Raw genomic sequence first — 21,082 nt, forward strand, 5'->3', positions numbered from 1 at the left:
TGATATTACGATGAAAAAAAATTAAGACGAGAATTCTCGGTTTTGCTCTACCCCTTATAATTTCCCGAACTAATTCATTGTACTCAAAGTTCACCAGTAATAATATGTATTAAGTGTAGACATACAATCGTTTGGCTCATACCTTACTGTTGAGTTGCCAATACTGAGGCTCCGGTTAACGGATTTTCATCACCAATGTGCAAATCGTCCAGCATTTCCTGTAGGGTGATCTGAGGAATTTCGTCGTCTGCATCACCCACCTCAACGGCTAACGCAGCTTTTCTTTCGTCTTTGTAGATATTCTAATTGAAAAAGACATGAAACACTTATGAAATTTACTAAACATAAAGAAAAATAACGTACGATGTTTTGACGGAAAGCAGGATCTTCTTCCAAGTCTTCCAAGAAATCGGTGTAATCCCGGTTAATGCTTGTAACGTCCATTCCATCAGCATCCAAATGACGAAGTTTAAACTTTCGCCGACGATTACGAACGGATTTATCAGCATACATTTTCTTAACTAACACCACATCCGCCATGTTCTCCCGATTCATTTTGTCAAAATTATCGTCATTAACGTTGCAGTTTGCTAAGTCGTACCTACACATTCCGCCAATTAAATGGATTAGAAACGATCTCAACGTTAAAATATAGTAGACCGACGTACCCCATGACAATATCTCCAGGTTTCAGCAAATGTCCGAGATGGGTCCTTGTGTGGATCTCGTTTGTGCCTATTTCATTAGGTCGGCATACCCACACATCTGCCAGTACATGCTGTCAAACGAATTTTTTTACTAGTTATAAAAATCAGTGAAAAAAACTATATTACCTTAAATGACACGGCACCTTGTCCTGCGAATGTTCTTTTTTCATGATCACGTATGATTTCGATGTCCATTACGACATATTCGGCTAGCTGTTTTGTTCCACTTAATGCGTTAAATGGAGTTCTCCAGTAGGTATTCGAGTTAACCTCAGCAACTAATTAATTAACGGATATATAAAACATCATAGTAGAAAGAAAATTGGTTGCAGGTAAGGAAAGGACGTAAAAAAAAATCTTACTTTGTCCCGAAAATGGATCAATCAGGTGAATTGTGGAGGACACTCTTTGGACTACACAAATTTGTCCTATTCCTCCCAGTTGATGAGCCAGTTTTGGTGGTAAACATACAACACAGTCTTTGCAAACTGGTACTATTTCAACACTATACGTGAACTTGCAGTTGTATGTATTGCTGTGAATATCTTGTGATATCACAGTCTTGGATACTTGATAACGGCATGGAACAACAGAAGTCAAGAAATCCAACATCTTCTTGGCTTGCCCTTCATTAGCATAAAAAAAATCAATGCCTTCATGAGTAGGTTTAATACCCAATGTTGATTCATGGGCTTTGTGCTTTAAAATCAATTGTTCCAGATAATAGAAAGTCTTCTTGTGATCAGTCTTTTGGCGTACTTGTACCTAAAATGTGAAACGGGAAGCTTAATTGCAACTGATTTAAAGGTATGAGAACTATTCATGATTTACATTAGCTTTCCAGAAATCTTTTGCCTCAACCCTGTGGCAGTCTGTACAAAATTGCCCATTCACAACAAATTCAACAATAAACACTTGTTGTAGAACTGCTCCCCCGAGGACTTCAGCCTGGATTGTAAGTTTAACCTTGATTCTTTTAGAATGAGGCTCTGTCCATACAAACCCAGCATCAATCAGTCTGACTCTGTTCAGTCCTTTCAGTTTAGCCAAGCACAGACCAAGAAGCTCCCTGGACTCCAGTGAGCACTTAATCCATTGTTCCGGAGGTTGTAGATACCTAACATAATGATACCATTATTAAAACTTGTCTATCAAACATAAATTGTCATCATATCAATTTACCTCTCACAACCTTTACAAAAATAGATTACGGCCTGCTTCGGTATGCCTTCCGAAATGTCGACTTGAGTACGTAAGCAAGCTACGCACATATTGGCAGGATTCGGCTCGATGGGAGTTCCACATTGACAGCAAAGACTTTAGAACACAAAACAAGTTTTTAACATGAAACTTGGTAACGCTTCTTTGTTTTCCTTACATTTTACAAGCGAGTGAAGATTCGTCGGATCCTCCTGTTTCCATATACTCCATCTCTACAGTAAACTCAACTGTTTTTTCACAAAACAAAAAATTTACCACGTGTTTTCCCACGGAACCTGACAAAGTTGACGTCAACCGACGACTTTAGCAGACGACATAAAAACTATCGATATTTTTATCGAAGACGAAGTAATGGCACTGGCTGTAAAACTTCGATTCATAACGCCGGTTTTTAATGGCCCTAAATATAGATTTTTTCTTCTCGTTTGATTAACAACTTACAAACGAATTTAAACTAATTTACTTCACAGAATTAAGACGAATTTAAGAAAATCCCAAAATTTCTTCAGAAGGAATAAGTCACTGGCTTCTTTCTATACACAATCAATACCTTGCTAACTTCCTCCATGAACATTTTTTACACAAAGTTTAGACTCGAAAGCATAATTCCTATTTTGTTTGGAGGAAGATCACCGTGGCAAGAAGGTTTCTATTTTTCAGTAGTCACACCGAAAACCGAAAGCGAAAATTTTGATCTTTTCCATTTTAAAAGTTTGTATGAAACTGATTGGTATTGTCGTATGGCGATGGCAAGTACGTAAAACGTTTTGAATGCAATTAACTAACTACATGATCCTTAGGGTTGCTAAATATCGAGCTCGGGAGTATAAACGTCTTCCTCTGTTTGTTTCAGTAACCAGAAATTTGCGATCATACTATACAGTATATCACAATTCAGCACGACTAAATGCCTTGTACATAACCCCCATTGATGTTCTATAAAGAGGGAGTTAAAAACAAAAGTGGGTAATAAAAACTGTTTTACCGTCATAAGCTCATAACTCAAAAACTCGAAGCCTCAAGAAATGGAACTCGTTATCGTCCTTATTTCTACAGGAAATCAGTTTCGTCTTACCAAATGAAAATAATTCGACTTAAAATAGTTTAATATTACCTTTCTACCAAGAAAAGGTTTGGTTAACTACCTTAACATGTTGTTTTTTCTTTTTAAAATTTAAATGCGATAAATTGTATGCACAAATCCACCCTTTTTTTCTTGTTCTATCGTCAGTACGATGAAGGCTAACCATTTTTACAAAAACTGAAAATGTGTTGGCATTTCATCTAAAGCAGATTACGGGCGAAAGTTAAGACCAATCATCCGGTTTTCATGATCTTCGGGAAGTAACAAACTGTTCCAGCATGGAATGAAGAGCTTGTAACTGATCCTCTCGTATGGCCAGACGAATGTTTCGGAAAAAATTTATATAGTGATGAAGATTGTGCCTGAGAAGCAAACAATTATCAGTGTTGAAATTTTCATAATTAGGCTGAATTATAAAAAGGTAACGTACATCATGAGCAAAATTGGGCCCTGTAATTCACTCGTTGCACTGAGATGGTGGACGTAACTTCGTGAATACTTACGGCAGCAATAACAAGAACATTCTTCTACCAGTGGCCTCGTGTCATTGAAATATCTATTCGTATTGATATGCTTAAAAATGATCAATGAATTATAGTAAAATAATTATATGTCGCTTACCGTTTATCTTTCAAATTTATTTCGAATATTCGGTCTACGAGTTCGTCCTTGCTATTCTCATTTTCCGGTGAGCCATCCTTTTCGTTCAGGGCTATTGTGGCTGGGGATTTTACGCTTGGCAACGTTTCAGTAATAAAAGCTTTTCTGTAAACGTAAAGAAAATAAAGATTTTATAATAGGACAGGGAAATTGCCGACCTTACCCGTTTGGCAGCGTATTGGGAAAAACAAGGGCACCTGCTCTTTCGGCAACAATCCACGGAAATGTTGCATCAAAAATATCAATACCTAAGCATACAAAGAAAACAGTTGAGAATATCTTGGAATCTTTAAATATTCGATATTTCGACATACCTTTCGATATGAGCTTTAGTAAAATTACGGGTGTGACGGGTCCATGGAACGTACGAGGGAGATTATCCGGAAGTGATTCCTGCAACCAAAATAAATTTTAAAATTCACATTTCCTTTTGCCTGTGGATGACTTGGAGTCAACACACGCAGTCCAACAGCATACTAGGGTTTCTGTTACTACAGGTTCCACATCTTCCCAGATCAAGTTCGCCGCTGATTCACCATTTGTATGGAAGCCTTCTAGAACATAACCAGCAACGTCAAGCCCTTTCAACTCGGTTATGCAGCGTAACCTCTCCTTAATGTTGTAGCCTCCAGTAACGCAAGCTAGCATAGGGGTGTTTTTTAGGACCTGAAGAAATTTCATAATCAACTACTACGTGAGACAAGAAGATTTTTGGATCACCAAACCTCCGATTTTTCTTTCAAATCAGCACATATGCCAGCAAACTTCACTGTATCATCAACAGACCTTTTCACCCTTTTCACAGAACTGTTTGACGTTGTGTCTCCATCTACAATTGCTTGAAACATATCTGGCTTTAATGCTTCTATGCATGTTATATAGGTTTGGGGATCAATAAGCTTCCTTCCACCTCTTGTCCTGGAAAAAAAGAAGACAGTTGAATCAAGAGTTTCTAAAAAGTCTGATGGTAGAAGATAAATAATAGTAATAATAATAATACTAAACAAAAATGAGTGTAAATGTTGCACATTATTTTACGGGTCTACTGTTCAACAAGAATACTGAAAAGTGGCATGACCGAGAACTAACCACAAAGAAATGGAATTTTTTTCATGATAGCCTTCAGGTGTTGTGGTACCAGAATCTTGAACAGACACATAATTAAGATATTCCTACAAAAAGAATGTTTTTACTTTCAGTTTAGCATGGCAATGATATTATCAACCTTTAAACCTGCAAAGTCAGCTATTCCTTTTCCAAATGCTTTCACATTTTTTGTATGATCAACCAACGTAACAAGTGGCATTTGTAAAATGTGATTCTCAGTTGAAACCATTTGCAGGAGATCATAGCTAAGATGAGGGACAGAAGCCCCCTATGAAAAATTATACATTTTAATAATGCACTCAGCTAACAAGTAATAATAACAAGTAATAATAATATTTACACGGGTGTGCAGCAAAAGTAGAGGCGTTTCTAACACAGCTTCTGGAATTCTTGCAAATTCTGACAGCGAACCTAACCTGGCAGTGGATTTTGCCACCGAAGAGACTGTAAATTTCATTTCAAAAATTGCCACAATGTCACGTTACAATTTCAAACAAATGCATGAATATTCATTACACGTGCAAAGTTGACGCCGGAAAGACTTGAATTTAGCAGCCGACAAATTGTTTGGAAATGAGTTAATGATTCAATCAGCAGATGCCGCTGGTTAGCGCCAAATTTAAAATGAATATGATCAACCTGAAATCATGCAAAAACGAATAAATAAATCACTTCCTTTCTAAAGTAACCACTACTAATCAGACCGTTTTCGAATGCTATTGATCTTATCCAAATGGGCAAGGAAGGCGGCTCAAATGGAAGAAGCTGGGAATACCAACTCTTCATATGAAGTCAGCAGGCCTTGCGACATCACAACTTCAACAGGGCGATTCACGGTCAAATTTGAAATCTGAAATTGAATGTAGACATAAGCCCTCCATGAAGGACAGGCGCGTCGCAGTCGTATAGCCCATAGCGACATCGTCGTTGGCTATCAAAGAGCCGCAAAAACCCGCAATTTCCCGTGGTGAAAACTACACGCAATTGCAGACATGGCAACACATGCCAAACCAATCGTCAGTGATAAGTAATTACCAAGTGAAAATCTTGCCCAATTCAGCTTTTCTTTATTTTCACTTTGTTCGCATTCTATTGAACCGAATTCGATTCGAAGAAAAGTTCGCCCACGGGCTATCGCCGGACGTTTCTCGGTAAAGCGGACGAGGAGAAAATGACCCGACATTTGTGATTGGCAGATACTACATTTTAATCATATGCCAGTGTTCTCCAAACAAACAAGCCAATAATAATAATCGGGTTTCGAGATGAATCCATTGATGGATGTTGAAAGAAAACGAGCCGGGCGGATTAAAATACACTTAGAAAACGAATCTTTCATGTATTGAGATCGCGGCCTATTTTCCCGTCAATTTATGACATGTCATCTGACTGGCAGTCGTGGAAGCCGGCCCATCCACGCACTTGTCCGTCCAGTTAGTTTTTGCCTCAAGGCGGAAGCTCTGCGTCTCTTTCTCTTTCAGATTTTCTAGTTTGTATAAGGGCATTTTCGCTAAATAAGAAGAAAACCTCAAAAAGAACAGGTATACTGTTATTTAAAAAAGGGTCTTGTTCTACTGTTCTTTACCTCTTCTTTACTACCAACTTTTTCCGTTTAGCTGTTCAACATAAATGGTTTCTAACTGACATGATGTAACCATCCGGAATGGCTTTGTTATTTGCATCCAATAAACCTAAAATCAACAGTTGGCTATTTGAAATGCTTAGTTGTAAAATAACAAGAGGCAAAATTGGCAAATGTTTGAAAGACGTACGATACTTATTAGACGGCGATTTGAGGCTAAACGCCGATGCGCTAAAACGCCAAGCTATTATCATTTCAATTCGAAATTGCTCCTAGATGTATGTGTTTATTTTGTTGTACAATTTGAAGGTAAAAATTCAAAAGCAGCCGGAGAGTAAGACACAACAAACCACATTGTTTCTTTAGCTTGTTTCGTGTTTGCCTCTTCAGTGATGCGAATTGAAATTGATGTGACGAGAAAGTTTGACAGGAGATGTGAGGCATGGACCATTTTCGTCCATACACATTATTGAAAGTTGGATATGTGGTCGATTACAATATGGAAATGAGCTGCAAGTGGTGGCCAAGAGAATCATAGAACGATATCAAGAGGGAATCCACATCATCGATGATGATTCACGAAAGAAACGCTCCATATTAGGCAATGTAATATGAAGGAAAACCAACTGACACAATCTGTTTTCGTCCACTATCATCTCTCAATCTCCCTCGACAGAAAACCACTATAGAAGAAATTTAAATGTGGTAATTGAAAAAGAAAAATGGGAGGAGAGATAACAGGCGGAAGTCGCAGACTTCTTTCATGATGGATCGTTCCTGATGTGAATTGCTTCTTTCTAATTTCTAGTTGAAGTATTTACTTGGTTTCAAATGTTGCGTTCTTTACTTAAAAAAAAAAATCTAAAACTTGCGAGTATTTAGCGTGAAATGCTGAACCGTAGTTATCAGATGGCTGATGTCGGTTCCGATATAGCTGCAGTCATGGCGATGCGGTTTGGAAAATAAAAGAATTGAGGGCGTGTGTATTATATGTGGACCGTTGTAGGCGACTAGTTATAGCCATTGCAATATAATCTCCCCTATAGTCTGAAAGAAATAACAGTTGAGAGAAAACATGTACTATATTTATAAAAGATGAGAGACCGCATTTCGATTTGCACCATCGGCCGTATAATCATTCAGTTTCCCACCGGGACGCATTGAAACGCCGCCAGGTGAAGAGATGGGCCTATTGAACGTGCAGACTGAACGCATTCCTATCTGTCTACGGAAGACTAGAAACCTCGACCTTTTCAGCTATCCAAATTGCCTGCTTTTTTTTTTGGGGGGGGGGGGGGGGGAGGGGGATTCAATCAAGTTGATGGGTTTGTTTTAAAAACCACGATGACCAAAGATAAAGAATTTCAACAGGTATAGAAAAATCAATGAAGTTATCTTCTCCTCCTCCTGACCAAAAGATGTGTTTCTATAGCATCATCGAGGGCATAAAAGAGGAGAGAAAGGGCCAACGATATCACACAATAGTCTCGAGACTCGAAAGAGAGAGAGAGAATAAGTTACAGTTATTGCACTACTAGTAGTCATCATAGTCTTGGGTTCTTATATAGCGAGCAATTGGTCATCGTGGAGAAACGAGAGAAAAGGGGAGAAAAAAAAAAAAAGAAAGAAGGAGGTGCACACTGTTCGTATGTTCGTATAGCAGCTCCCTGCTGATTCAAACCGTGCCAGTCGTTCTGTCAGTGCCGGACGGGCAGGAAGCAACCTCAGTCTCTCCCGCGTTCTTATTCTCTTTCTCTACCCTTTTTTTGTTTCGTTTGTTGGAAAATTTTTTTTTGCAGTTATCGTATAGAGTTGATCAAGCATTTTCCTCCGCTTCTTAATCTACGCGTAATACAATCGTCACCAAAGTGCTGCGAAAAGAGTTAATTTGACCGCTTCGAAAATGATGGAAGGAGATTTGAAACTGGCTCAGGTCTTGGCACGCATGAGCACCAATAATTCGAGGAGTAACAGTCCGGCTCGAACGGGCAGCCCAAATCCGGGTGCAGATGGAGGTGGGACGGCCAGCGACGACTCCATCAAAACGCACGCTTCCATGGTGCTGGAAAAGATTCAAGGCTTCAGGTGAGTCTCTATTTTGATTATTACTCAAATGAAAACCTAAAGAGATTGGCGGATTCGAACGTTGATATGGGCAAGTGAGTTTCTCCCAGACTTGGGTTCCAAATCGGGCGCGGGAGTGCAAACGGTGGTCGAACTCGTCAAGGCGTGATTCACGGCACTTTCGTCTCTCCCGCGTTTCACTCTCGCAAATGACATGCGCGCAAATGAAGCAATCGCGCGCTATAACCTCATTCGCCAAGGATTTATTCCTCTATCGTTAAGGAGATAATCATTCAATTTGCGAGCCACGTCCACCTTCTTTTTTGTTTATCTTCAGAACTAATAATAATAAGACGGCGCACGAATTTGGCCAATTGTTGCGCATGCCGCTGGCCCTTTTTTTGCCCAAAACAACGCGCTTAAAAAGTCTTTGCAGCCGGTTTGCACGCGAGATCGTGACAAAGATGGCGTATTCTTTGCGTCCCAACATTCGACAGACGCCCTACCAAAAGGCAATGTCTTGCGCATAGTTACGCATTACGTTGAGCTTCTATTTTCTACTACTACTCTCTTTTTCCACCGACGACTTGGGGTCCCATTAACCTCAATCCGACCTTAAAGTCTGGGGCCGCTTTTTTCAAAACATTTTTTTTTCTTGCTTTTCACATTTGTTTTTCAATTGATTTAACCTCCCATCGTGATCATCTCGTTCCTTACAGCCCAGCGGGAGTGTTGGTCGCCACTGAACAGATCAAAACCCCCAAGATGTCTTGCCGACGCCGCGAGGAAGCCAGTCATTTGTTTGCCCAATGTTTTCGATTTTTTTTCCCTTCTTTCTCTCGTTCAACTATTATGCTGCCTCATCATTTGACTCGACCCCCCTCCTTGATAAAGAAGAAAAAAAAAAATTAAACGCGTTCAGTAAAGCGTTAATGACCTATACCGTGGGTCTGTATTATAGCCGGAGGGAAATATTACGTGAGTCCAATGAGTCCAACTCAACGTGCGTGAGATCAAAGCAATGTTTAAAATAAAAAGGGCCAGACAACGCAGGAAAACTCCACCTTTCCCCTCACAAAACGATACGGGATCCGATCGTGAAAATGTGCTGTCGACCTTGTTTGTCTTAAGATGTTGATTGCGTACGATTAGACGATCACGAAATCGTTACGAGATCATACAATCGATACACAATGAGGAAAATGGCTGATGGGGGGTGAACAATAGGTGTACACACTCATAAAAAGGGGAACTTTAATGCAAATGCTGCGGTCGATAAAAGAGATGGCAGACAACGGCGAATTGAACTGTCAACGATTTTCTTCACGAGACCCTTAGAGTTTCGTCGAATAGGCCTCTAACGTGTACACAAGTGACAAAACGGAACGATGATGGAGCGCTGCCATTGGTTCTCCTTTCTCTCGTGAAAACAAGTTAAACAACAGTCCCGAAACCGATAACTTGGAGATTGTGGCGCAAAAACGAGTGGGTATATACAAAACGACTGCTCCCTTCCATATTACTCGAGATGCAAATATGTAGTCGAAAGCTTTAAAGCCGGTCTCGAGTGTGTCTGCACGTCTGTTTGTTCTTTTACTTTTCCTTCGCTTTTTTTGATTTTCACAATAGAAAGCTCCTCTCCCGACTTCGAATCGAATCGGGGACAAGCAAGCCACTAATCATTTCTCTTCAACACCATCCTCCTGGCTTCTGCCTTCTCATTTTTACATAATTTTCTCAAATGTTTCTTTAGACGTTCATTTTTTTTTCCACAAAAAATGAAAAATAATAACAATAATTTCAGCTACGCTTTTTTTATAACGTCGCGTCAACATGACAGAAAGGAAATGGACGTGTGTTAAAAGCACAGCATCTGCGCAATGTACATCCAGCAATTTAAAAAAAGATACGCACGCCGAGAGAATGGCGGGACGAATTCAAATGTGAGTCTCTTATCGTTCATCATCACTAGGAATAAGGAAAAAAAAAAAATTAAAAGGCATATGCAACAGCAGTTTAAAAAAGGGCTATGGAGCTATCATCAGTTAATGTCCGAAAAGAAATTCTATCGGCCTTTATATCCATTAGCTGTCATCCACATTATCGCGCCAATCCATCTTGGACAGCGTGAAATAGAAACGAGTTCCATCACCTATTCTAACGTATAGAATTCCCGCGTGATTTCATTTGAATGCAACACACCCATCAAAATGGCATACTTTCCCCTCAACAACGTTTAGATTAAGCTATAAAAAAAAGGAACTTTAATGCTTTTGAATGTTGTACACGTTTGAAGTGGAAAAATAAGATTGAGACACGTATGGGACGAGAGAAAAAAGAAGGAGAAATGCTTAACGCTTCGAATAATGAAAGGTTTCTAATTCTACTGGGCGAAAGCAAAACGAGAATTGGAACAGTAATTTTTTTGTTCTTTTTTTTTTTCATTTACGAGTTCTACCTGGTGGGAGGTGTAATTATGTTTCCAGAATCGCTCGGTCAGCAGACGTTCCAATAACCGACGCGCTATTATCTCGTCAAAAACTATAAATATAAGGTTGAAAGGGGTTCTAGTTATACGGTTCGCTCAAAGCTGTGTGTGCAAAGCTATGTTCCTGATTACTGAAGACAAACAATAGAAAACTTAGTTATTAATTAACCATTCGTCTTTTGCGGTTTGGCGAGAGGATACGTCTCAAATTAAACCTTTTTTTCTTTCACATTTGCATTGCCGAACATCAGAGCTTTTTTTTTCGATTCGAATGTTTTTTGAAATCATGTTACGCCATCTGTTGGGCTATTTATGGCCCAATAAATCTATCCGCTAGATGACAGATTACTTGTGGGAAACAGGAAACCTTTTTTTAAAAAAAACCGGATTGCGTCGGAAATAACCGCCAATGAAAGAAAATGAAATATTCTTTTAATAAATACTCCTAAGCGATTTACAACCGGAAATAAGGCAACAAAAAGATATGAATTATTTCAATTTATCCTGACGACAAGGTCGAAGTGATTGACCTTGCGTTTCGCAATGTCTTTTACGGTCAGGCTGTCAAAAAGGAAGTCATATTTTCCGACCTCAAACATAAACACAACAACGTCAAGATGACGACCACATTTACGAGCTACTACACGTTTAATTCCAGTCTCTGTTGTACGTCGACCTTCCCAAAACTGATCCCGACGTACGCTCGTTTCCGCAAAAAGAAATGGAGGCTGTCAAAAGAAGTAAACCTCAAGATTTGATATATACTAGCCAGGATATGACTCGTTGCGTAACCGACGCTTTAAAGAGGAAAGAACAGCGGACAATTCAATCATGTGAGTTGCAAAGCCGGTGAGTAAAAAATGGCCGTTCTTTTATTAGCATATCAGACGAGGAAAAAGGAACTTGGAAACAGATTTCCAAAAAGCAATACACCATTTGTGCGAAGGTCAAAGAGAAAAACGAAACAGCCAAACGTTTCGTGAAGATGTAAATGAAAAGGTGACGGTCAACCAAGCGAACAAATTGCATCATCGAATAAATTGACAAATGCATGTGTTTTTATCGTCCAACCCTACCTGAGTACCGGTTCTGTTATTTTTATTGCCCTAAAATGGGCAAAATGAAAAAAAATTGTGAGACATCGCTTAAGAAGAAAGAGCAAACTAAATTGTACTTAGATAAATGGACCGATTGTGATAACGTGAAACCTATAGACAAGCGTGATAACAACGTCTATCCCGTTCAGTTGGCATCCGAACCGTCTGTCCAACAGGCGGTTTTTGGACTGCACACAAATTTTGGTTCGATATCCATTTGTTCCACGTGATTCGCGAGAAAAACAGTGCCAAAAACCCCCCTCCCTGTCAAAATAAGTTGACAAAGTCTGTAAAAAATCAGGTAAAAATTCCCCGTCTGTAGCAATCTCCTGATCGAGATTCAAATACCTAGCGCACCTTGTTCGTCTGCTACATCTCTTGTCTACACACAGTGTGTACAAAAAAAGAAATCAAACATTTCCTCCTGGGCTCCTCGTGAGTCTTGTTTTTAGCTTCTAATGAAAGGTTAGAGAGGGGAGAAGGAAAAAAAAATGCAATATTAGCTCAAGGGGGAATAAAGCTTTGTTTACCGTATAAAGGTAAAAAAAAGGTATGGACAGAGAAGAGAGAGAGAGAGAGAAGGCCACTATCTTTTTAAACTTTTCCCTTTTATTCATTTCGCTTGGAAAGACGAAAAAACTCTCTCTGTTTTGTGCGCGTTTGGTCACAGTCGGCTCTAGTGGCTTGTTTTGATTGGAAAGCTCCCGAAGCTCAGCTCAGTTCGGAACTTCCCCCTTTTCTTCGTGTCGTTGTTGTTTTTGTCACCCGTCTTTCTGCGTCAAACGACATTCTTCTACCCGCCCTCCATTCAAGGAATTCTTTTTTTACGTTTGTCGGCCTGAGGAAAATTTCTAATCGAAAATAATACCCAACGAAAGAGATCAAGCGACACCCACCCAACAACCCGTTTTTATTTTTGAATTTTTAAAGAAAAAAGGCCACAGTTACATGACAGACTCACTGGTGAATATATCCCTTACTGTGATTTCTAGACGTTTTCGGACGTAAACAATTGAATTATCGTCTTGTGTGTTGAAATCGTGTTCACGTTTTTCGATGATGATGGTAAGGTGCGACTCACATTCATCCGAATCTGTTACACATAACGCTAGCCAGACCTTTGGCTGGAAATCACCGACTAATAACAAGGCTGCTGTTGTTGCTTCATCACCACAATCGATGATGATCACCAATGTTACAACAACAGCAACGGGAATTTGGCCACTCGACCTGGAAGGTCATACCCGTAACGTCAAACCAGAAGATCAATTCTCCCGCACGAGATCGGGAACTTGGCCGTAAGTCATTTAGCTCTCGACGAAACTTTCTTTTTCTTCTTTGAAATTTTTTTTTGCCATCCCTTTCAGCAAACTAATCCCACCAAAAGAAGAAGGAAAAAAAGGGGGGCTTTGAAAAAGGCTTTAGCCATTTGAATGACGTCACTGACAGCTGACTGCGCATGACTTGCTGTTTAGCAGTAGCCGTTGACAGCGACAGACGGAAACTAAATCTTTTTTTTTTTTTTGCTCTCTGCATTTTTATTGTCACAAATGGTTTGATCCAGATTTTTAGTTGTCGTCATTTTGCACGGCCACCACCTCTTCGTTTTACATAAAAGTCGAGTAGGAAATAAGCTCAGAGCTGTGTTTTCCCTCTGATCAGCAGCGTGTCGTAAGAAGTCGTCAAGGGCAATGTGCAATGAAAAGTGCACGACTTTATAGCCTTGTAGGCGGCTACAGAGGTGAAAAATAAAGAGGCTTGTGATTCTCGTTTAGTCTCGTTTTTTTAGCGCAGAAGAGATAATCGAAACGTTAAAACAATGGAGTGTCAAAGTCATAAACAGACAATACCTCCTGTTGGGGACCAGGTGGACAATGTGCCATTTGACATTGGCAACGGAAGTGAAGAATCTTCACTCAGTTTGAACGATGCAAGCCATCAGTGCAGGTGTAAAGAAGACAAGTGAGTATATTAATATGTATATGACCCAGACTTTGTTTGATGACAGGATGTTTTTTTAAATAACAATTTTTTGTTGTGTGTGTGGTTTGCTTGAGGGCAGTGTGGGGGAGAACCTGGAATGTGATTGTCCTTTGGAAAGCGACTGGAGGGCAACACATAGCCTGCAGGAGTCTTGTGCCTTAGTGACACAGCCAAATTTCAACCACAGTTTAATGGATCACTTACTAAAGCAGTTTTTTTTTCTTTTTGGGTTATACAATCAGAGTGGCAACCAGTTGAGTGCCAGGTTGTCTTTCAGTTGTCCTGCACTTGAACTGAACTCGCAGTCAGGTTTAGCTGGAGGATAAACCAAAAAAAAAAAAAGAAACAAGACCATCAACTCTTACATGAAACAAGGAATTTCCTTTCAATCCGTTCGTCGCATGGGGCCGTGACCGAAACCAGTAAAGAGTCACGCAGGGTATGAAGGAAGGGGAAGAAGAGGGAGGGGGTTCAACCATGGTGTTGAAGTGAGGCCTCAGCCAGTCACTTGGCGCCCACCGTTCAGAACGGTGACGACGTGTGAACAATTTGTGATACGAAGCAAAACGGAAAAAAAATATATAGTAGTAGCATCTGGCCATCGTCGATATAAATTGTCGTCCCTGTATTTTTTAAGGAATCTTTTCCCACGCATTTACGAGAGAGAAGAAAGTGACGCATCTAGAAAAAGTGAAAAACGATTCCCACGTTCCCAACCTGCATTCTTCGTCATCGATAACACATTTTTTTCGCGATTCGAAAATGGCTGAAAAGGGCACACTCGTCAATGGCAAACTCTTGGCAGATCATCCTTTGCAGAATTCGGCAGTTGAGGCCATCAAACGCGAGGCTGTTAGGTTACGATTCTTTTTCTCTTACACATCACCATAAATTCGACATTTTTGAAAATGCAAAACTTGTTTCGCGAAGAGAGCGAGAAAAAAGAAAGGAAAATCGTCCCTATTGCTATTTGCATTTCTTGTTTTGGGCAACGGCGAATGGCATGTTTTGTACCGATTCCCATGTTTACCATTCGTGCGTACCACATCCGAGAATATCTCCTTTTCTACCTGCGTATTTCCCCAAGGTTGTAACGCATCTTGGGCGGAAAGATTATCGATAGCTATTTGCGGTTTTCTTTTCGAGATTTCGTTGCGCTCTTTGGACGAACGAAAGAAACCGCAAAACCGTGAACTCCAAAAAAATGTTCAAACAGAACAAAAAAAAAATTTGACTGACCTGTTTTAATTCTCTTCATTTGTTTAAATCAACAGGAGGACGCGATCGCTGAACGCACCCAGCCCCATCCAGCAGTTTGGACCCTGCGGCAGGATCATGAAGAATTCCGCCATGGTCATGTAAGTTGATCCTAAAAAACAAAACAAAGCAGTTAGTTATTTGCTCTATATCAATGTTTGGAATGTTAACGAGCAAAACAGAGAATGGGGGGAGACGGAGAATAGTGAAAAAATTTTAAGACTAGCGGCACAGCTTTCACCTTTCCGTGAATAAACGAACGAAACGGCATCGAGCTGACCTACAGTAGAGGGAATGGGGGGGGGCTGATTGGGTCAGAGTCATAACGAAAAAATTTTAGTGGAAAGAGGTCGGTATTTGTTTAAAATATTTTCAAGGACAGTTTCACAGATTTCCCTTGTCGTTTCGTCAGCAGACTTTGTTTGTAAATTAGCGAATGACAGGATAGTGGCAAAACACGAAACTTTCGCCGGCCAGACCTTGAACTTCGCATACGTTTCAAACGTCTAGTTTTAGGACTTGATTTCTAGTAACAAGGCAACCAGTTGTAACTACATTGACTACAGCCATCCATCTCGTGTGGTTATCTGTCGGCCCACTTTTTACCTCTACAAGATTTCTCCCCCCACGGGTACAACATTGACAGCATGTCGTGTGACACTCACTCACCGTGATGGATTCCATTTTTTTTACTATCCCCATCCCAAAAAAGGGACTGGCACCGAGACAACCACTAGCGCTAATCAAACAAGTGAATGAATCGTAGGACGGCCTAGTCGTGAAACGTCAGACCTCATTCTCTGGTGTGCGAGGAGAAGAAAAAACAGAAGCTACTCGAAGGTGAAAGTGTCGGTATATAAAAAGGCTGAGACAGGCGAAAAGAGAATTATTTAAACGAAATTAAAGAGGTGGCAATGGAAAAAAAAATCCAAATTGTACGGACGCAACCACCTCTCGTACTTGCTCCATTCCACCCAGCCACCCCTCTTTTCTTTTTGTGGTGGGGCGTTGTCAGGGACGGTAACAACAGCTTTTGGCCAGCCCACCTCTCAGGACTGATTTGTTAGAGAGCTGGGACATACAGGCACTGTGTGTGTATGTAAGCAGATAGCGAGAGAGAGAGGTGTATATTATAAGACGTTCGTGTTTAGTTGTTTGTGTTCGGCGTGTTTGCTCACGGTTCGTCAAACGCACACGCTCAGTGCCGTTCGCCCTCGAATATGAAGATCGAGACGAGTTCCAATCAACGAATGACTTGGTAAAAACAACTGCTGTCTAGTCAACATTTGTTTGTTTTTTAATCTCCAGTGAAAATTGTTTATTATGTGTCTTCTAATTTTTTTTTTTAATTGACATAATTAAACAGGACGATTCAAGATCCCGCCAGTCAACGCTTAACTTGGTACAAGCCGCCTCTGACGGTTCTCGTCATCAAGAAGGTGCGCGACGCCACCGTTTTGCCGCCGTTCGTGCAACTAGTCAAATGGCTCATTGCGGTAAATTAAATGTCTCAATCAAATCGAAATGAAAAGCTAAAATTTTCGTATTGCCCTGACAGGAGAAACGTATGGTGGTGTTCGTGGAACACTCGGTGCTGGACGACCCACTACTCAGCAATCATCCAGGATTTAACATGACGCGCGACAAACTCATGTCATTCCGCGAAGGCAAGGATGATCTCACCGACAAAATCGACTTTATCGTCTGTTTGGGAGGCGATGGCACGTTGCTGTACGCTAGCTCTCTATTTCAGGTAAGTTGAAAAACGTTGATTGGATACTCTTGAATTGCCCCCCACGTCATTAGTAACGTTTCATTTTGTACGCAATTTGATTCAGCAATCGGTGCCTCCGGTGATGGCCTTCCATCTCGGCAGTTTGGGTTTTCTTACGCCCTTCGAATTTGACAATTTCGAAGAACAAGTGACTAATGTACTCGAAGGTAAGATCACTTTGTTGGCCTTCTTTTTATTAATTGATTATCAATGTCTCGTCCATTGTTTAGGTCATGCGGCGTTGACGCTGCGGAGCCGATTGCGCTGCATCGTTTTACGTAAGGACGACGCGACGGGCAAAGCCACTAAAGCGCCAACCAGTCTGCTCGTCCTTAACGAAGTGGTCATTGACCGCGGCCCGTCACCCTACCTCTCTAACATTGACCTCTACCTCGACGGAAAACACATCACATCTGTCCAGGGAGACGGTACGTGATGAGAGATTTTTAAAAATTAACTACGTTAACGATTTATAATGAGCGTTTGTGACTTTGGAAATTGGGTGAGTGATTTCAAAGTTAATCAATTCAAAAGAAAACCAATATCAACATGAAAAACACATTCAGGGCAATGTTGAGATAAGGCGTTAGAACGTATTCGATAATCATAATAAGGGGAAAGTTGTTAAAGTGATGAGGCTAACCAAATCACGTTCTCTTTTTGTTGGGGCAGGTCTGATTGTTTCGACGCCAACGGGCTCGACTGCCTACGCCGTAGCGGCCGGTGCCTCCATGATCCACCCGAGTGTACCCGCTATCATGGTGACACCGATTTGCCCGCATTCGCTCTCATTCCGACCAATCGTCGTTCCAGCCGGTGTTGAACTCAAGGTATTGAAAATACTTTTTTTTTTAAATTTTAAATACAAATTAAGATTTAAAATATCTTTGGCAAAAACGGGAATGCGAAAGACGTTAAGGGGAATGAAGGGAGTTGTTACGTAAAGCAAATAATTTCGTTTTTACATGTAATATATTCGTAGAAAACTCAAAAGGAGGTTAAAAGTAACAGTACCATTCGGAATTGTTTTGGGGGTTTTGACTTTGAGCTGAACGGTTTCACTTGCTTGAATCTCTTTTATCACTTTCACTTGCGCCCTTATTGTTTTGCATTTCATGTTTTATCATTTAAAAAAAAAAAATTAAAGATCAAATTGCTCGTCTGTCGCACAGTTCAAAATTCTTGATCCATAGCAAAAAAAAATTTTTTCTACATAATTAATTTAATTTTAATTCACGGAAAAATCGAATGATCTAAAAAAGAAATGTGACTTTGTGCGTGCGTGTTTTGTGTATGTGCCGCGCGTGTATGTGTGCGTGATATATGACAACAGATATCGGTATCTCCGGAGAGTCGCAACACGGCCTGGGTCTCCTTCGACGGACGCAGCCGCCAAGAGCTCAAGCACGGTGATAGGTGGGTTTGTCTTATCACACAAAAAAAAAAAAAGAACAAAAAAACCAAGACAACTTAACAAAACAAAAGACGATCTCTTAAAAAAATGCACAGAAAACACCACACCATAACAATTTTAAATCTGTACGAGTTCAGAATAGATGATGAGACTACCCTAACCTAATTTGCACCATAGAAATGTACCGCCTTGTGTGTGATGGCAAAAAAAAAAAGGTTAGCCTAGACCCAGGCTGTTGTTGGATGCATTTACCACATCACCATCTTCTTTATTTATTTATGTGTGTATGTCTTGTGTGGCATGGCTGTCGGTTTGTGTTTTGTGTGTTAATGTGTTGTAGTTTGGGGGTCGCGTTGTTGCGGTACGGTCGGTTTCGGTTAGTAGTAATGAACTGTTGCTGCTACTGCCGCAGGTGACGCTCCACCCCGATGCTCGCAACACGGCCTGGGTATCCTTCGACGGAAGACACCATCAAGAGATGAATGTCGGAGATAGGTTTGTGCCAATAACCTCCTATTTGTCTCTCACATCATTTCCATTCTGAACTTTTCAGCCGACTCTTTCTACTCGACGCAAGACTAACTGACGAACACACACTATTAATATTCGTGTTTAAGTTATTTGTTTAACGCTGCTTTGAAATTTTTCCAGCTTGAGGGTCACCACATCCATTTATCCAGTGCCGTCAATTTGCGCCCAGGACCAAATTTCAGATTGGTTTGACTCGCTGGCCGAGTGTCTGCACTGGAACGTCCGCAAGAAGCAACGACACCTTGATGAACTCTCTGATCTGACGCGTAAATTTCTTTAGAAATGAACAAATTAATAGTGGAATTTGTCAAACGATTGCATTTTTTGCAGGTTCCCATTCGTCATCCAACGATACGCTCGACTCGCTCGATCGGCCCGACACGCTCGATAGTTAGGACGGGACTGGTAGCGCATTTAAATTACATCGCAAACAGCAACACACGAAAAGTGAGCAGTAAATCACGTAAAAAAAATTAAACTGCGCTTTTCACTCCCCCGGAAATGGAAGTACAGCAAGATATTGTTTTTTTTTCACAAAATTGGATTTTGAAATGAGGTCATTTTTTGGGGCAATATTTTTTTTGATCCTGTGCGCTTTTTAAAGAAAATCAAGTCTGATAAAGAATTGATTATTTTTCCCTCATCCACTATGCCACTGATGTAACATGTATTTTTTTTTCATTTTCTTTTATATAGATTTATATTTCTCTTTGAAGTTTCACACAAGTGTCGCAACTCAACGTAAACATCCTTAAAAAAAAGCCAAGCAAGTTTAAAGAAAACGGAGGGAAAAGTGTTTTTGTAAGGGACCATTTATATTCCCTCGCCCTTTTTTTTTTTAAAAGAAGCTAGTAGAAAAGAGGCAATTTTTTTGTGGTCTTGAAAATTTAAAAAAAAATCGCTGGATTTAGTTATGTTGTTGTTTTGTGTACAGGTGAATCGATATACGTCAAATTTTGCCTTATAAAGAAAAACAAGTAACACACCCACACGCTGCAAACTAAACGTAAAAAAAAATAGGTGGAGGAAAGTTTTAAATTTTTTTAGCTCTTCACGAACAAGTGACATTGCCCCAAATTACGGTTAGATAAAGAAAACCGTACTTCATTGTCTTAGTTGTCAATTGTTTGTTTTTTTTTCTCTCCCCCAAAAAATTATTATAGAATTTGTCCGCCCTCCCAATAGCCCCAAGTTTTTCATGCTCTATATTTTTCAAAGTTTATTTTGGATGAACGTGTGTGAATCTTGTTGGTCTTTCTCATATTTTAGATATAGAAAATTTGAAGTTTAATAAAAAATACACCTACAGCAGTGTTGCTCTCAAATTTGAATTCTTTTCCTTAATGATGTGACAAAAGTCGAATCATTTACTTTATTTAGAAAGTCCTTAACGCTTTTGATAATAATTTAATCTCGCGTTAACGGTAGCAAATGGAGGGCTGTTCGTGCGGAACGGACTGCGCAGCCCTGGCCTCTATGATCAGTGAAGCGAATATCTATTGAACCTATTTCCGTTTGATTGTGTAAAACAGACGGCAACAAAAAAAAAAAAAAAAAATAGAAGGCAAAAACAACACCAAAATCATCACATCCATAACAACGTTGCCACTACATTCGTTTTTGAAGCAAAAGAATTCTTTGGTTTGCCTTAAAAAACGAGACCAAATGGCGACACTGTCGTTATGGAAACCATGAGTAACCTGATCGAGATTGATTCGAAAGTTTTTAGAAATTAGAACTAGATTGAGGTTTGCCAGTGAACCACATCTTCCTTCATGTTTTCAAACGCTAGCATTGGTTGAAAACAGAGATTACATAACTTCCACAAAATGGAACAAACAACACGCCTTCATCTAAAATGAAATGAATAAATCAAGAATTTTTATTGATTGGATTTGAACAAGTATTTTCCCGAGTGCCTCAACATCAAAATGTTACGCAATCCAACTGCACGGAGAAGGAAAAATAAGAGGAGGCAAAACTTCTACGCCTGCGCAGAGTATTGTATACATAAAGAATTTACGAGTTTCTGGATGCCGACAAGATTCCATCAATAAATCCGCAAAGGAAGGACAGGGGGATATACACCTCCACCGTAAAAAAGAAAAGGTCC

The 21,082-nt window shown here is 40.1% G+C and overlaps 3 protein-coding genes across 8 annotated transcripts; 1 reads left to right on the plus strand and 2 right to left on the minus strand.

The window, feature by feature from the left end:
- Positions 1 to 89: 89 nt before the first annotated feature.
- On the minus strand, positions 90 to 2,237 carry LOC130701339 (60S ribosomal export protein NMD3-like). Its single transcript, XM_057523314.2, has 8 exons — positions 2,086 to 2,237; positions 1,890 to 2,024; positions 1,539 to 1,824; positions 1,070 to 1,472; positions 834 to 985; positions 669 to 778; positions 364 to 601; positions 90 to 302 (listed from the first exon to the last, which is right to left on the minus strand). The coding sequence occupies exons 1-8, from the start codon at positions 2,136 to 2,138 to the stop codon at positions 144 to 146; spliced, it is 1,536 nt and encodes a 511-aa protein (XP_057379297.1). The 5' UTR covers positions 2,139 to 2,237; the 3' UTR covers positions 90 to 143.
- An 892-nt stretch (positions 2,238 to 3,129) lies between these two features.
- LOC130701303 (queuine tRNA-ribosyltransferase accessory subunit 2-like) lies at positions 3,130 to 11,004 on the minus strand. The gene is made up of 11 exons (XM_057523270.2): positions 10,884 to 11,004; positions 5,120 to 5,418; positions 4,898 to 5,047; positions 4,762 to 4,844; positions 4,398 to 4,590; positions 4,150 to 4,338; positions 3,987 to 4,065; positions 3,836 to 3,920; positions 3,634 to 3,777; positions 3,443 to 3,568; positions 3,130 to 3,374 (listed from the first exon to the last, which is right to left on the minus strand). The coding sequence occupies exons 2-11, from the start codon at positions 5,234 to 5,236 to the stop codon at positions 3,257 to 3,259; spliced, it is 1,284 nt and encodes a 427-aa protein (XP_057379253.1). The 5' UTR covers positions 5,237 to 5,418; positions 10,884 to 11,004; the 3' UTR covers positions 3,130 to 3,256.
- Positions 7,945 to 20,292, plus strand: LOC130701302 (NAD kinase-like). Of its 6 annotated transcripts, none has more exons than XM_057523269.2 (10): positions 7,945 to 8,446; positions 15,268 to 15,351; positions 16,617 to 16,746; positions 16,809 to 17,003; positions 17,089 to 17,191; positions 17,255 to 17,452; positions 17,697 to 17,854; positions 18,358 to 18,440; positions 19,090 to 19,235; positions 19,300 to 20,292. In XM_057523269.2, the coding sequence occupies exons 1-10, from the start codon at positions 8,265 to 8,267 to the stop codon at positions 19,362 to 19,364; spliced, it is 1,344 nt and encodes a 447-aa protein (XP_057379252.1). In that variant the 5' UTR covers positions 7,945 to 8,264; the 3' UTR covers positions 19,365 to 20,292. The 6 variants fall into 6 exon arrangements, with proteins under 6 accessions (XP_057379252.1, XP_059353239.1, XP_059353238.1 ...); XM_059497256.1 differs by lacking the exons at positions 7,945 to 8,446; positions 18,358 to 18,440 and adding exons at positions 12,592 to 13,308; positions 18,851 to 18,933; XM_059497255.1 differs by lacking the exon at positions 7,945 to 8,446 and adding an exon at positions 12,593 to 13,308.
- The last annotated feature ends 790 nt before the right edge of the window (positions 20,293 to 21,082 follow it).

Source organism: Daphnia carinata, chromosome 10 (genome assembly GCF_022539665.2).
Source record: "Daphnia carinata strain CSIRO-1 chromosome 10, CSIRO_AGI_Dcar_HiC_V3, whole genome shotgun sequence".
Taxonomy (NCBI): Eukaryota; Metazoa; Arthropoda; class Branchiopoda; order Diplostraca; family Daphniidae; genus Daphnia; species Daphnia carinata.

Bases quoted from the DNA above. Each gene is read 5' to 3' on its own strand.
- LOC130701302 (XM_059497256.1), top strand. From the start codon at position 13,067: ATGATGATGGTAAGGTGCGACTCACATTCATCCGAATCTGTTACACAT. The intron at 17,004-17,088 runs GTAAGTTGAAAA...AATTTGATTCAG, and splicing joins ACGCTAGCTCTCTATTTCAG to CAATCGGTGCCTCCGGTGAT. The intron at 17,192-17,254 runs GTAAGATCACTT...TCCATTGTTTAG, and splicing joins AGTGACTAATGTACTCGAAG to GTCATGCGGCGTTGACGCTG.
- LOC130701339 (XM_057523314.2), bottom strand. From the start codon at position 2,138: ATGGAGTATATGGAAACAGGAGGATCCGACGAATCTTCACTCGCTTGT. The intron at 1,825-1,889 runs GTAAATTGATAT...TCATTATGTTAG, and splicing joins TTTTGTAAAGGTTGTGAGAG to GTATCTACAACCTCCGGAAC. The intron at 779-833 runs GTAATATAGTTT...TTCGTTTGACAG, and splicing joins AAGGTGCCGTGTCATTTAAG to CATGTACTGGCAGATGTGTG.
- LOC130701303 (XM_057523270.2), bottom strand. From the start codon at position 5,236: ATGAAATTTACAGTCTCTTCGGTGGCAAAATCCACTGCCAGGTTAGGT. The intron at 4,591-4,761 runs GTTAGTTCTCGG...CTTTTTTTCCAG, and splicing joins AAAAATTCCATTTCTTTGTG to GACAAGAGGTGGAAGGAAGC. The intron at 3,921-3,986 runs GTATGTCGAAAT...TTGTATGCTTAG, and splicing joins ACTAAAGCTCATATCGAAAG to GTATTGATATTTTTGATGCA.